At 41.6% G+C, this 14,396-nt stretch overlaps 1 protein-coding gene across 3 annotated transcripts in view; it reads right to left on the minus strand.

The window, feature by feature from the left end:
- ARFGEF3 (ARFGEF family member 3) overlaps window positions 1-14,396 on the minus strand; it is a 174,567-nt gene that overhangs the window by 120,158 nt on the left and 40,013 nt on the right. For all 3 annotated transcript variants that reach the window (XM_037045661.1, XM_037045659.1, XM_037045658.1), the window contains exons 3-4: window positions 4,495-4,576; window positions 1,286-1,417 (exon numbers count right to left, since the gene is read on the minus strand). In XM_037045661.1, the coding sequence (XP_036901556.1) occupies window positions 1,286-1,417; window positions 4,495-4,576 (214 nt within the window). The remainder of the gene's footprint in view (window positions 1-1,285; window positions 1,418-4,494; window positions 4,577-14,396) is intronic.

A 14,396-nucleotide genomic window follows, 5' to 3' on the forward strand; every position in this document is an offset into this window, starting at 1 on the left:
AGATTGAGCCAGAGAGATTAAGGAATCTGTCCAAGAAAATGAATCTGCAAGGAAATGAATAAGGATTCAAACCCAGATGGGCTGGCTTCAGCGTCTGAGCTCTTCGGTAATCACTACCCTCCCCTCCCCACCAACAGGATTAGGGTGGTCCCAGGGCTTTAAGAAACTCTCAGGACTGAAGTCAATCTTCTCTTTCTTGAGTGGAGAAAATGAAGCCCAAAGAAGGGAAGTCTCTTATCTAAGACAAAAGTCTTTCATTGCACTTCCAGGAAGAAATCCACCATTCTGTGATGCCAGCTGTGTTTTTTCTTTTTAATCCTTACCTAAGGATATTTTTTCATTGGTTTTAGACAGGGAGAGAGAGAGAAAGAACATCCATTAGCTGCCTTTCTGTACATGCCCTGACAGGGGGGAATGGAACCCACAACCTAGGTATGTGCCCCGACCAGGAATTGAACCTGCAACTGGCACAGTGTTCCAACCAACTGAGTCACACTGGCCAGGGAGACATCAGCTGTTCTTAGCCTTCCTCCAGGGAGAAAAACAAATGGCATTAGTAAAAGCCAGCCTGCTGGTCCTAGCTACATTACTCTGACCAAGAGGCTGCTCTGGGAAGGGATTCCATCCTTTTCTGCCCAACTCACTCTTCACTCACAGGATATGACACACTCCAGAGTCAGTGTAAGGGGCTCCCAATCATTCTTTCCCTCCCAAGAATCCTCCCTTGGGATTCTCAAGGGAGGGAAAAGGGAAGGGGAAGGAGAGATGCCACCCCCGAAAGGGGGACAGTAACTGGAATGTGGGAGATCAGGGTCACATAATTTGAGCACGGGGAAAAAAGATGTGATTCTGATATGGCTCCCAATTATGGTCCTTCCTTCCCCTAAACTGACTATTCTAAAACCTTAGCATGTATTGAAACATCATTAGGTCTTTGGTTTATTTTAATATATACAGGCAGGCAGAATACCCAGAATGACCAGATTTATCCCAAGACAGAGCTACCCACACACATTCTCTCAAAGAGCAATCAATACTTTTTCCAGTATTTGATATGCATGATGGGGCCAAAAATCTTCCAGATGTACTGAAATTGTACCTTTTTTACTTAGTTGTCCTTTCTGTTAATAAGCAGGATTACTCTGGGAGACCACAATAATGAAGGATGAGATTCCATGAGCACTGTGCAGAGGCATTTTCCAGACAACAATGGGAGCGGGGGCGTGGGGAAATCAGACTTTGTTCCTGTGCCAATGACGCAAACCCGTAGCCCCATCAAACCGACCTTCATCACTTCCACCTGCAGGTCTTCGTTGAGGGACGGCGTCACTTTCACAGCGTTCAGGACCTGATTGAGCAGCTGCTTCTCGTCAGAGTCCGTTTCCATGGATACAAACCTCTCTTCTGACAGAAGCTTCTGTAAAGAAGCACAAGGCAGTGATCACAGATAGGCCTTCCCCTGCTGCCTGCCTCTGTTGTATCTTAGTATGTACTGAGGATAATTTTTCTTAGGAGACATGTAGCTGGAGGCCATTGGGAAAGAACTCCTGCTATTTGCCATTAAAAAGAGAAAAAAAACCCACATTAAATCTTTGGTAAACAGGTGTTTTTTTTTTGTTTTGTTTTTGGCAAAGTCTTTTTCCTGGTGTTAGGTAATTCATTATAAATTTTATCCAGTGAAATTCTAGATGGTGGGCATACAGGCAATTTGGGTGACGGAGGTGGAGGATGAATGAATGGGCCAAGGTGAACCTACACCTCACAACAGTCATGCTTGCACATACTCTTTCTGAATGGGGCTTTGTCACAGGAGAGCAGTCTTGTAGACAAGTTCCTTTTCTCAGATGTTTACTTGTTTACTTATGACTGTGAACTGTCCTTTACTCAGGAACTTTTCACAAATCCACAAATATTAATGTATTTTCATTAGAAAATGAATCTTAGAAAAACCTAACCAAGAAGACATTCACGCCTTGACTATGTGTCTTAGTTAGTTAGTTGGGTGTTGTTTCATGAAATGCAAGGTCGCCGGTTGGATTTCCAGCCAGCACACGCCTGGGTGGCAGCCAGGTCCCTGGTCAAGGTGTGTATGAGAGGAAACCAATCAATGTTTCTCTCCTTCTCTTACCTTCTCTCTAAAAATAAATAAAATCTTAAAAAGACGACAATGACATTTGCTTTCATGAGGTTTCGTGGGGTCATTACACCTCATGGGACAGCCCTTTCCCCTTTCAGGACAACTCTTGCATTTTACAAAATTCTTAGATTGTACCCAACCCACCTGCCTGCAACTCCTTCATCATTCCCTGGAGCCACATGGGAAGTGGCTAAGTCTTTTCTCCTCCACACTAAACCTCCTCTAGCTCCTTCACCGACACAGTTTCACAGATGCTCTCCTGCTTAGTATGTGGCCTCCAGAGTGAATGGAACCCCTAAGGGTGGCCTGACATTAAGGAGTAGTACACCCTAAGGTAAACTATGGGCTGTAGGTGAGAATGACATGTCAGTGAAGGCTCCTCCTTGATTAAAAAGAGGAGGAGAGAGGAGGGGACGGCAAGGGAGTGAAAGACCCTGTACCATTCTGGTGAATGATGCTGACGACTGGGAGGCTGTGCGTGTGTGGAGGGAGAGGTATGTGGGAAATCTCTGCACCATCCCCTCAATTTTCTTGTAAACCTAAAACTGCTCTAAAATAATCAAGTCTTGAAAAATGATAAAAAAATAAAGAGATGGCACAGAGGAATAATAGAAAGAAATGGAGTCTTTGTTGCCCCCCCTGAGCTACTTCACCAAATGTAAAACTGGGTACCTCTAGGATTCAAGTTCTGTAAAATAATTAAATGTGTTTATTGCCTAAAAAACAAGCAGTGATGCATAGCTTTAATCACATTCTCAGATCACATTAGCTTAGCTGTAAGTCATGGTGCATGACACGTTGACTTATGCAGAAACTCCTAACTCACATACACAAGGGCTGAAATGAAGCTGTTTTCCCCTCATTCTGTCCTGGGCAGTTAATCTGCGAGATCTCAGTGAAGGACTTTCTATGAATCCCTCTTCAGGCTGTCCTTGGCTAATTCAGTGCAGAGTCACTGCTATGAAGAACTTTCGGTTTCTGCTGCATCCAGAATAATGACTCCCCCTTTTAGCTGATCAGGAGAACAAGGATGGCCAGCCTCCTTCTCAGGACTCTGACATTTTGCTTGTCTTCTCCAAAGAGCTTTTCCGCTATCCTCTAGTGTGTGCAGGGCAGCCTGCACTTAAAGTTAATAGACAAACCTCTTGGTAATTACAGTGATAAAGACTGGGAAACCCTAAAAGAAAGCATCTGAAATTAATGGGAAGTAACGAGAAATGGTGAGAGAAAGCTCACCACCCTCCAGGTCATGGATGTTACCATAATTAAGCAAGCCCTTGAAATCCTAGTACCCTAACTTAGAGCATCGAAAGGTTAAGAAAAAGGAACTAAGTGGAAAATCTATACCACACTAGAGAGCAAGGACATCAGTAGCAAGTCAAAACAACCTCCCTTTCATTTTTATGGTTGGCCTATTCCCTTGGAGAAAAGCAAAGAGTTTTAATAACATCATGGACAATAATTTAAAAATTTCTAATGCCCTTGCACATTAAAACACACTTTATCTAATTCCAATTCAGTGCAGAAAAAAGAGTCTATTTTTCTTACTTTTTCATACGTGTTAACTCAAAAGGTATTAGGGACCCCTCAGAACCTAGCAAGCGAACAATGAAATTGTGCGTGCTGGTGTGAAAAGACATCCCATAGTGCTGCTAATCCATGGCCGTGCTGATAAACCCCTGCCGCCTTGAACTTCACAGTGCCTGTCACTTAGAAACCAAACCACTTGCAAAAGTTGATGTGTTTCCACAGCCTTCCCCTTGGCACTGCTAGAATGAGGTCTATCATGTAATGTGTAAAACACAAATGAACAAATGCTCAGAGAAAAAAATGTGCTCAAGCATCTAACTTTTCTTATTAGACCAATTTTCTTTCTTTCCAATCCTGCTCTAAGAACAGGACACATTGAGCCATTTGCCAACTGAACTGTAGAAAAGAAAATAAAAAATCTTTCAGGTTTACCATCAATTTTCACAACACAGAACCACAGATGTTGAGTGATAAAAGTTTTGAGATGGTATGGAACTTGAGGTGTCTCTTTTGAATTCCCTTCTTTTCCTAAAAGTTGGACAGCACACAAAATATTCCACTTCTTGTGGCCTGAGCTGGGTGGCCATGAATCAGTGTGCGGAGACAAATGCTCAACAAGATAATGCTGTGCAGAGAGAAATGCTGAGAAATATTTTTAAAAATCTTGTTATCCTCTGGGGTTATTACCTAGTTCAATCAAATTTCTGTCTGGGTCTTTAAACAACTAGCATTTAAAATATTAACTCTTTGTTCTTTCCATGCCAAAGCGGCCTGTGAATTCCTATCCCTCCCCCACCCTGACCCTGTACACTCAGTGAGAGACATACCTGTATTCCTGCCAAGGCGTGTTGGGCCAGCTTCATATTCTTGGATTCCAAAGCCAACTGGAGAGGCAGCAGGCATTTCTCCCTGGCAAACAAGTAAGCAAGGACAACATGTGAGTTCAGCAAAGTTGGCAGCCAAGTGATAGAAGCCTTATGCACCCCCCCGCCGAAATGCTGCCAAACGTACACAATACAAACACTATAATCAGTTATGAAAATGCACATGAGCTTTAAAAACCACACAGCAAAAAACAAAAGTTGTGCAAGAATGACAGCATTGCAGCAGCCTTCTTAGTATGGCTCCAGGAAGAACAAACACAAAGACTCTCAAACGGCTGTTTCGCTGCCCCGGCTTCAGTGGGGATGGAAGAACCCCGGTAGAATTAAGTAACATTTCATTTGTTGTGCTGTTGTTAGTACATGACGGGACCCTGATCCATCCTCGAACACGCTCCACTCTTTCCCAGATTAATAGAACTGCTCGTACCCATACACCTGGGATGAGTGACTCCAGTGAGCACCATGTAGATGAATTTCCATGCCCTGCTCATTCCTCTCCCTCGCCAAGGAAGCGATGGCATCCCCACTATCACTGCTTTGCCTCATCAGTATAAACAGAAATTCTAGCAACTGTCCATTTCTCCCCAAGTCAAAGTGCTGCATAATCATTTATAATATTTAAAATGTTCTCTTTAGTCTCCAATAACAGGTATATCTAAATTTTCAGATGGATTCTTTTTTATTATTTTTTTTATTTTTTTTAAATTGTTGTTCAAGTACATTTGTCTCCATTTCCCACCCCCCACCCCAGCCATCCCCATCTCCCTCCCCTGAACCCACCCCACCTTGGTTTTGTCCATGTGTTTTTTTATTCTTGTTCTTACAATTTTTGGACGGATTCTTAATAAAAACGTTTTCAAGGCAGAAATACAAATTATTTATTAATAGCTTTGACCAATGACAAATACCTGGCATCATGGAAGAAACAGACAAAATACATGGAGAGCTACCTGGATATTTTAAAGCTTAAAGACAATAGCTGGACACTACAGCATGTAAGCAATAAACCAAAAGGACTACAAAGATAAACAAACCTGTTGGAAGCATTCACTCCAAATAATGAAACAACAGACCAAGAATTTTAATCATTCATTATCTCCCCATGGAGTAACAACGGCACAACAAATGAAATGTTACTTAATTCTACCGGGGTTCTCCCATCCCTACTGAAGCCAGAGCAGCTGCAATGTTATCTGTTTCGTATTTTCACCGTAAGCTGAGAGGTCATGACCCTAGAGGGTGTGAAAGCCACAGAGTAAGACTACAGATTCTCATCTTCGGAGCAATAAGGGTCGCTGCTGCAAGAGCACGGAACTTAATTATAGCTCTGACTCCTTCCTGTCCCACCCGGCAGCCCGGCCGCTTTCCACCAACTCCTCCTCTGTCAGCAGCTCCTGAGAGGTGAAGTGAGAATCACAGACACTTCCTAACACTGGTCACAAAGGACAAAAACAGACTCACTCACAGAGAGCATCCGCCTCCCTAACCCTTCTCACCTCTCCCTTCACTAACCGGTTGTTATGGCGCCGGCTGGTATACGACAACTGATTAACACTAAAGCCATTTTTCATTAGATACATCCTTTGACCGATGAATAAATTACCCAACTGTGTTACTCCCACTTGGGTGGTTATCCGAGTCACTGTTATTATCATCCGCATGTAACAATTACTAGGCAAACACTACTCTGCAGTCAATTAAAGCAGGAAGAACTGATTTTTCCAATGTTGTTTCTTTTATTTAATTGTAACCAGTTTATAAGCTTGGGAAAATTCATTGGAAGGGTGAAGTTGAGTGAGAAGTAGGAATAATGGGCAGAAGGAGTATTGACAGAAGAACCATAGAACTTCATCTGCAAACACTCAAAACAGTCCAAGTTCCACCAGGATTCATTCACTGTGGGGGAGAACTTTCATCTCCAATTTAGAGTCACACCTGCCAATGTGGGCACAGTACCAGTGAGCAAGTGTGGGGGTCCAAACCTCCCATGGTCTCACAGCCAGGAGGAGGGAAAGTATCTGTTGAGTGGCTATGTGCTGAAAATGCATGAATATTACCTATGACTCGTCAAGGAGCATCCAGCAAGAGGAGAAACCACGTTCAGCAGCAACAAGAACACCCCTGGAAATGCTGAGCTTCCCTAACCCTGAGAAAGCAGCATTATGACTGCACTAAACAGGTGCCTACCCATGTTACTGTCATCTGCAGTATTAGTCCATGAAATCCTCATTCTACTCTCTCACCTGTTTGTTTATACATTCACACGATTTATACTGCAGACCTGTGCCAGGTTGTGGACCAATGCCAGGACTGCCAGGCTGCACTGTGAGTCCAGGGCATGTCACTGAACTGCTCCCCATGCCGGTCATGGTCACCAGGCAGGACTGGAGTATGTACTGGATTCAACTAGGTATTGGCTGAGTTGGAAGGTATTGCTGTTTAGTGGAAAGAAACAGGGGCTGCAGAATCACGCAGACCTGAATTCAAATCCTAACCATTTACAAGTTATGTAATCTCAGTCACGGGGTTTAACTCTGTTGGTCTTAGCTTTTCAATCCGTAAAAAGGACATCTTACAGCCAACCCTGCAGTTGTAGTGAAGAGTATGGATAATATATATCCAGGGTTGGCAAACTTTTTCCACAGAGAGGAGGATAATGAATATTGGGTTGGCCAAACAGTTCATTTGGTTTATTCCATAAGATGACTCTAGTAGCACTTAGTATTCTTTAACTTCATTTGAAACAACTGTTAGATTGTATCCATGTCAGCATGCATTTCAAAAAACTTACCAAAACTGGTGAATTTTTGTGTAGTTGTTTTTAATATTGAAGGTGGGAGAAAATTCCCAACATTTTTGTCATATAATGTTTTATTATTTCAAGACAGGTGAAAACACAACTGAAACATATAAAAAATGTGGGTAGTGTGTGGAGAAGGTGCTATGACTGATTAAACATGTCAAAAGTGGTTTGTGAAGCTTTGTGCTGGAGATTTCTCACTGGACATTTCTCCATGGTGAGGTAGACCAGTTGAAGTCAATAGCAATCAAATGAAGACATTACTTGAGAATAATCAATGTTTTTATACCATGGAGACATACTCCAAATATCCAAATCAATAAAGGTACTGGTGAAAATGAAAATGTGTCTTTTATTTTACGGAAAAAAACTAACCAGACTTTCCATGGTATCCAGGAAGGTTTTGCAAAGATGTGGGGCTAACTCCCCTGGGAGGGCTGTCTCAGCAAAACCAGTCATAGCACCCAGCTCTCTCTTAGAAAATAATTGCTTTGAGGAAGCAAGCTGAGAGATTTCTTCTGGGCAGTGCACCAAGGCACCCACTCCGTCCACTCAGCCAGCCATTCAGCCAACATTTGGGTGCTTACTGTGCCCACACATGATGGGTGCTCAAGAAGATCTGGCAAGGAATCAGACAGAACAGATAGCTGCTTTTATTTTATTCATGAGATACAAGAGAGAGAAAGTAACATTTAGCATTTCTTTTTTTAGTCTACCTATCTATCAACATAACTTTAAAATGGGCATTTTTAACCTTGTTTTACATGTGAGAAAATGGGGCTCAGAAAGGTTCTATAGCCTGTCTGGTCATGTCAAGGCCATACAGCTAAAAACCTGTGGGAGACCATTCAAACCCAAGTCCATCTGACTCCCAAGACCAAATCCCTTCCAGCACTCTTTGGTCTCCAAAGATCAGAGCAAAGCTAGGACAGATTGGCTTCTTAACCTTTTCTGGATCATAAACACACAAAAATATGGCCAAAGACCCTCTTCCTAGAAAATAATTTCAGGGGATTCACAGCCCCCACCTCCAAACCCCACCTCCACATGGATCCCATGTTAATGTCCCCTGCTCACAGGGCAAAGGACCCTGCCCAATACAGCAGAAACTTCAGTGTCTGCCTCAGAAAAGAAGGCCATGTTCCCTGGTGGGGCTTAGGGTTCCACTAGGACGGTGGTAGCTGCACTTGTGCTGCATGTGTGTGCATGTGTGCATGTGTGCATGTGCCCGGGAGGTGAGGCGGATAACCAACTCTCCTCAGTACCCAAGGCCTCCCATCCCCTCGGACCCAAAAGTCCTAGGTCAGCCTCCCAACACTCAGATCCTGACCTCGATAGGGAAGGAACACACGCAGGAGATGAACCAAGCTCACGGGGCACAGGCGATGTCGCAGTATGCTCTGTGACACCACAAAACCCTGCTGCCTGATTTTTTACAGCCAACTTTAATAGAAGAGAATAACGGGGCCTATGAACTGGGTCTAAGAATGCGATTTCTAGTGTAGAAGAAACATGGCACACACTCTGTGCCCTTGGCACCTAGTGTATTACAATAAACCTTTTTTGATCTTTCTAGATGTTGCCTCATTGGGAGAAGGGAATGCCAAGAACCAATATTCAATTACATTAAGCGATTACTTTTTATGCACAGGCACGTGCAAATCCACTCTTGCCTAATTAAATAAAGGCAGGGGCCCCAGGTTTCGTGTCTTGACATGCCATTATTTCTTAAAGCAGAATGATCGGCAGCGCTGCTTATGCACGAGGGAGACACCGTCCTGCGACACAGCACCAGGCATGTCGAGGAGACTGAGCAGATTTCTAATTGGTTCACAGATTTCTAATTGGTGCACTAATTGGTTCACAGACCAGCTTCATGGGGCTGGAAGAGAACAATGGAAAAGGGGAAATGAAAATAGGTGAATGGGGGAAAAGTTGGAATTTACCAAAAATTACCTTTCAATATGTGCACAAACATGAACTTTAAGTAAAACCAAATGCACCCCTGAATGTTAGGCTGATTCCCCTTTGGTGCTCCTCATGGGAAGGAGCACAAAGGTATTTTAGAGTCCTAAGGTTTACGGTAACCTAAGCCATTTACTCAATACCTGGCTGCCTTCACATAAAACCATGACTCTGGTTGGAAATCAGTGGTTTCTATGTGCAAAGTACCATGGTACATGTGTCTGTATTTACCATTTTATTTCATTATGATTTTTGAAAGTAGAAATTTGTTAACCAAAGAGATTAGATTTACCTGTCCAAGGTCACATATTTGTAAATGACAAAGCTGTGATTTAAACTTCGACCACCTGTCTTTAAAACCCATGTCCTTAGGTCTCCACCGCAACGTCTATACCAGCAAATAGCCACCCCCAGTACTGCCCTGTGGTCTATAGCACGCTGCTTTAAAAAGAGTAATCCAAAGTTCAGCATAGGGAATACAGTCAACAATACTGTAATAATTGTGTAGTTATACCACGTGCATACTAGCCTTATTGGGGTGACCACTTTGCAAGGTATGTAAATACCTAAACACTATGTTGTATACCCAAAACTAATGTAATACTGTATGTCAACTGTGATTGAAAAATAAATTATAAAAATATATAAATAATAGCAACCCAAATGCCCACAAGGTGAAAAGACTGGGGACAGGCATCAAACAAGTCCTAAATTATCTTATTTTGAGTGGTCCTCCATGAAGCAATGTATTCCTTTGGACAGCAGGCACACAGGTGAGAACCTATAGGGAGGTTAGATGGGTGAAAAAAGTTTGGCTCTGGAGTTGAGTGCTGGGTTTGAGCTGCAGCCATCACTTTTCCTAGTAGCCATGACCTTTCCTAATTTGAGTACGGGCTTTTCAGCCACTTGTTGTGACACTACAGATGCTATTATGTTTCTGAATACTGAGGCTTTCAACCGTTTGTGTCCACATGGATGGATTTTTCACTAAGCTTTGTCAGAGCCATTCCACTGAGGTGATTTGAACTGAATTGGTTCCTTTCTCTTTTCCTTTTTTATGGCATATTAAACATTTTTGTTCCAGTATAGTTGTCTTCATTTTCCACCCACCACTTCCCCCTGCATCCCCATCCCCACCTCCCACCCTTTATCCTACAGCTGTTGGGCTTTGTCCGTGTGTCTCCTTTATACATGTTCCTTTATGACCCGTCCCCTTTTTTCTCCAATTATCCCGTCCCCACTCCACTCTGGTTACTGTCAGTGTGTTTTTTATTTCAATGTCTCCGGTTATATCTTGTTTGCTTGTTTGTTTTGTTGATTAGGTTCCACTTATAGGTGAGATCATGTGGTATTTGCTTTTACTGCTGTCTTATTTCACTTAGCGTAATGCTTTCCAGTTCCATCCATGCTGTTGCAAAGGGTAGGAGCGCCTTCTTTCTTTCTGCTGCATAGAATTCCACTGTGTATATGTACCATAGTTTTTGGATCCATTCATTTATTGATGGGCACTTAGGTTGCTTCTAATACTTGGCTATTATAAATTGTGCTGCTATGAACAGTGGGGTGCATAGGTTCTTTTGGATTGGTGTTTCAGAATTCTAAGGGTATAATCCCAGCAGTGGAATTGCTGGGTCAAAAGGCAGATCCACTTTTATTTTTCTGGGGAAATTCCATTATGTTTTCCACAGTGGCTGCACCAGTCTGCATTCTCACCAACAACATACTAGCATTTCCTTTTCTCCACAGCCTCACCAACACTTGTTGTTTCTTGATTTGTTTATGTCCATTCTGATCATTGTGAAGTTGTATCTCATCGCGATTTTAATTTGCATCTCTTGGATGGCTACTGATGCTGATCATCCTTTCATATGTCTCTGGGCCTTCTATATGTCCTCCCTGGAAAAGTGTCTGTTCAGGTCCTTTGCCCATTTTTTAATTGGGCTGTTTGTCTTCCTGGAGTGCAGTTGTGTGAGTTCTTTATGTATTTTGGAGAACCCTTGCTCTAGGGGACATAGGGAAAAATACTGCTGCATGGAATATCTGAAATTTTCCTGACCATGTTTTCCTCTAGGACTTTTATGGTGTCGTGACTTATATTTAAGTCTTTTATCCATCTTAAATTTATTTTTGTGTATGGTCTAAGTTGGTGGTCGAGTTTCATTTTTTTGCATGTAGCTGTCCAGATCTCCCAACACCGTTTGTTGAATAGGTTATTTTTTTACTCCATTTTATGCTTCTGCCCCTTTGTTGAATATTAATTGACCATAGAGATATGGGTTTATTTTCTGGGTTCTCTATTCTGTTCCACTGATGTGTCTGTTATTATGCCAATACCATGCTGTTTTGACTATCGTGGCCTTGTAATATGGCTTAATGCCAGGTATTGTGATCCCTCCTACTTTGCTCTTCTTTCTCAGAATTACTGAGGTTATTCAGGGTCATTTATATACTTGAAACTAACCCTTGAGGTTGGTTCTAGTTTCAGGCCTTTCTGGTCTGAGAAAATGCTTGACATGATTTCAATTTTCTTGAATTTTTTGAGGTTTGTTTTGTGTCCTATCATACCGGGCTTTGTGGTTCTGTTCTGGCAGTGTCTGCACAACAGCTTACAAGAAGTGGTGGTCAGAGTGACCCTCAGTCAACCAGCTGGAGGGAAAGACCCACCAAAGAATGACCCAACAACAATCAAAACCCAGTTACATCCAGAGAGCCAGCACAAATGGCATAAAGGGCATCCCAAGAGCATCAAGGTCAGGAGATCAAGGAGACTGCACCACTGAATCTCACAGGTCACCTACCATAGAAGTTCATGCCACTAATCCAGGGAATCAACAGATCAATTTAAGAAGCAGACGCAAACAAGAAAAGTCTCACAAATAACAGGAAGACAAAGAAACAACCCCCAATCATAAGGAAAGGAGGAATCCTCAGAAAGAGTGCTAAATGAAATAGAGGCAAGTCAACTATCAGATATGGAGTTCAAAACCATGGTTATAAAGAAGCTCAACAAATTCACTGAGAATTACCAAAAACTACAGGGAAACCAGGAGGAACTTACTGCAAAATCTATCAGCAAAAAAAGGACATAGAAACTATCAACAAGAGCCAAGAGGAAATGAAAAATACAATTTTTGAATTGAAGAACACTGTAGAAAGGATCAAAACCAAGCTACATGAAACAGAGGGTCAAATCATCGAGCTGGAGGACAAGGCAGAAAAAACTCCCAGAATGAACATGAGAAAGCAAAAAGACTCAAAAAGAATGAAGAGGAGTTAAGAGAACTGCAGGACAATATGAAAGATAATAACATCTGTATAACAGGGGTGCCAGAAGGAGAAGAGCAAGGGACACAAAACCTGTTTGAAAAAGTAATAATGGAAAACTTCCCTAATTTAATGAGAGAAAAAGTCATAGTCCAGAAAGCACAGAGAAACCCAAAGAGGCCCACTCCAAAACATATCACAATTAAAATGGCAAAATTCAAAGTCAAAGAGAACCTTAGAGGCAGCAAGAGAGAAACAGAAAGTAACATAAAGGGAGCCCTGATAGGCTAGCAGCTGACTTCTCAACAGAAACACAACAAGCCAGAAGGGAATGGAAAGAAATACTCCAAGTAATGAAAAGCAAAGGCCTGCAGTTGATACTACACTACTCAGCAAGGCTTTCAATTAAAATAAAAGGTGAAATAAGGAGTTTCCCAGACAAAGGAAGGCTGAAAGAATACACCTCAAACAACCCAGCACTGCAAGATATGCTAAAAGGCACTGCTTTAAGAAGAGGAAGAAAAGAGTGAGAGAGAGGAACACAGGTACAAAGGGGGTAAAATGGCAATGAACAAGTACCTATCCATAATAACCTTAAATGTAAATGGATTAAACATCCCAATCAAAAGACACAGGCTAGCTGAATGGATAAGAAAACAGAACCCGCACATATGCTGACTACAGGAGACCCACCTCAGAACAAAAGACCTACACAGACTGAAAGTGAAGGGTTGGAAAAAATATTCCAAGCAAATGGACAGGAAAAAAAAGCTGGGATAGCAATACTTATATCAGACAAAATAGATTTCAAAACAAAGGCCATACAAAGAGACATAGAAGGATATGTCATAATACTCAAGGGAAGAAACCATCAAGAAGATATAAATATATGTACCCAACATAAGAGCACCCAAATATATAAAGGAAAATCTTGGAGGACTTCAAGAAAGATATAGACAGTAACACAATTATAGTAGGGGATTTGAACGCCCCACTGTTAAAAATGGATAGATCTTCCAAACAAAATATCAACAAGGATATTGAACAATGCCCTAGACCAAGTGGACTTAACCAATATATATAGAACTTTTCATCCCAAAGAAACAAAATGCACTTTCTTTTCAAGTGCACATGGAACATTTTTTAATTGGTTCCTTAATTGATTTTCTCTGCAGTACAGTTAAAATGTTTTGATTCCATTTCTAATGTAGTAAAATTGTTTTTATCAGTACCAATCCTTTTATAGTTCATAATGAAGATTAGAGTCATCCTTCAGGAACTGTTTTAGACCCTGGAGATACAGCTGTGAACAGCACAAAATCCCTTTTCTCCCCCAGGCCTTTAAGATTTCTTAGCAAGCCTATTGCAATTATTAAGCTGAGTGAATAAAACTGACATTTTGGTGGATTGGGAAGAGTTTTATATGATGTGAAATTTTATATGATTCAATCTACTCAAAAGAATCCTAAATAATAAAACGCTGGTTATGCTCACATTTTACCTCAGGATATAAACTTATTATCTACCGTTTTATTATAAAAGGCATATGTGTACATTAAAAAATCCAAACAGTACAAAGGGACCTACAGCAATGAAAATCAATTAGGGCACTAGGAAAGAGCTGGGATAAATGTTGATGGTGGGTATTTCCAGACAGTGGTATGATAGAGCTTTTATTTTCTTGTTTTATACTCCCTATTTGTGTCAATTTTTATATAACTCTAGAGTATGCCAGCATAATCTGAAGAAAATATATTTAAAGAGACAAAGCTGTTGGCTTCTCATAAAAACAGCTCTCAGTTGTGTGTCCTTCTCC

This window comes from Sturnira hondurensis, unplaced genomic scaffold (assembly GCF_014824575.4).
Source record: "Sturnira hondurensis isolate 20B ecotype Veracruz unplaced genomic scaffold, ASM1482457v3 Scaffold0004474, whole genome shotgun sequence".
Taxonomy (NCBI): domain Eukaryota; kingdom Metazoa; phylum Chordata; class Mammalia; order Chiroptera; family Phyllostomidae; genus Sturnira; species Sturnira hondurensis.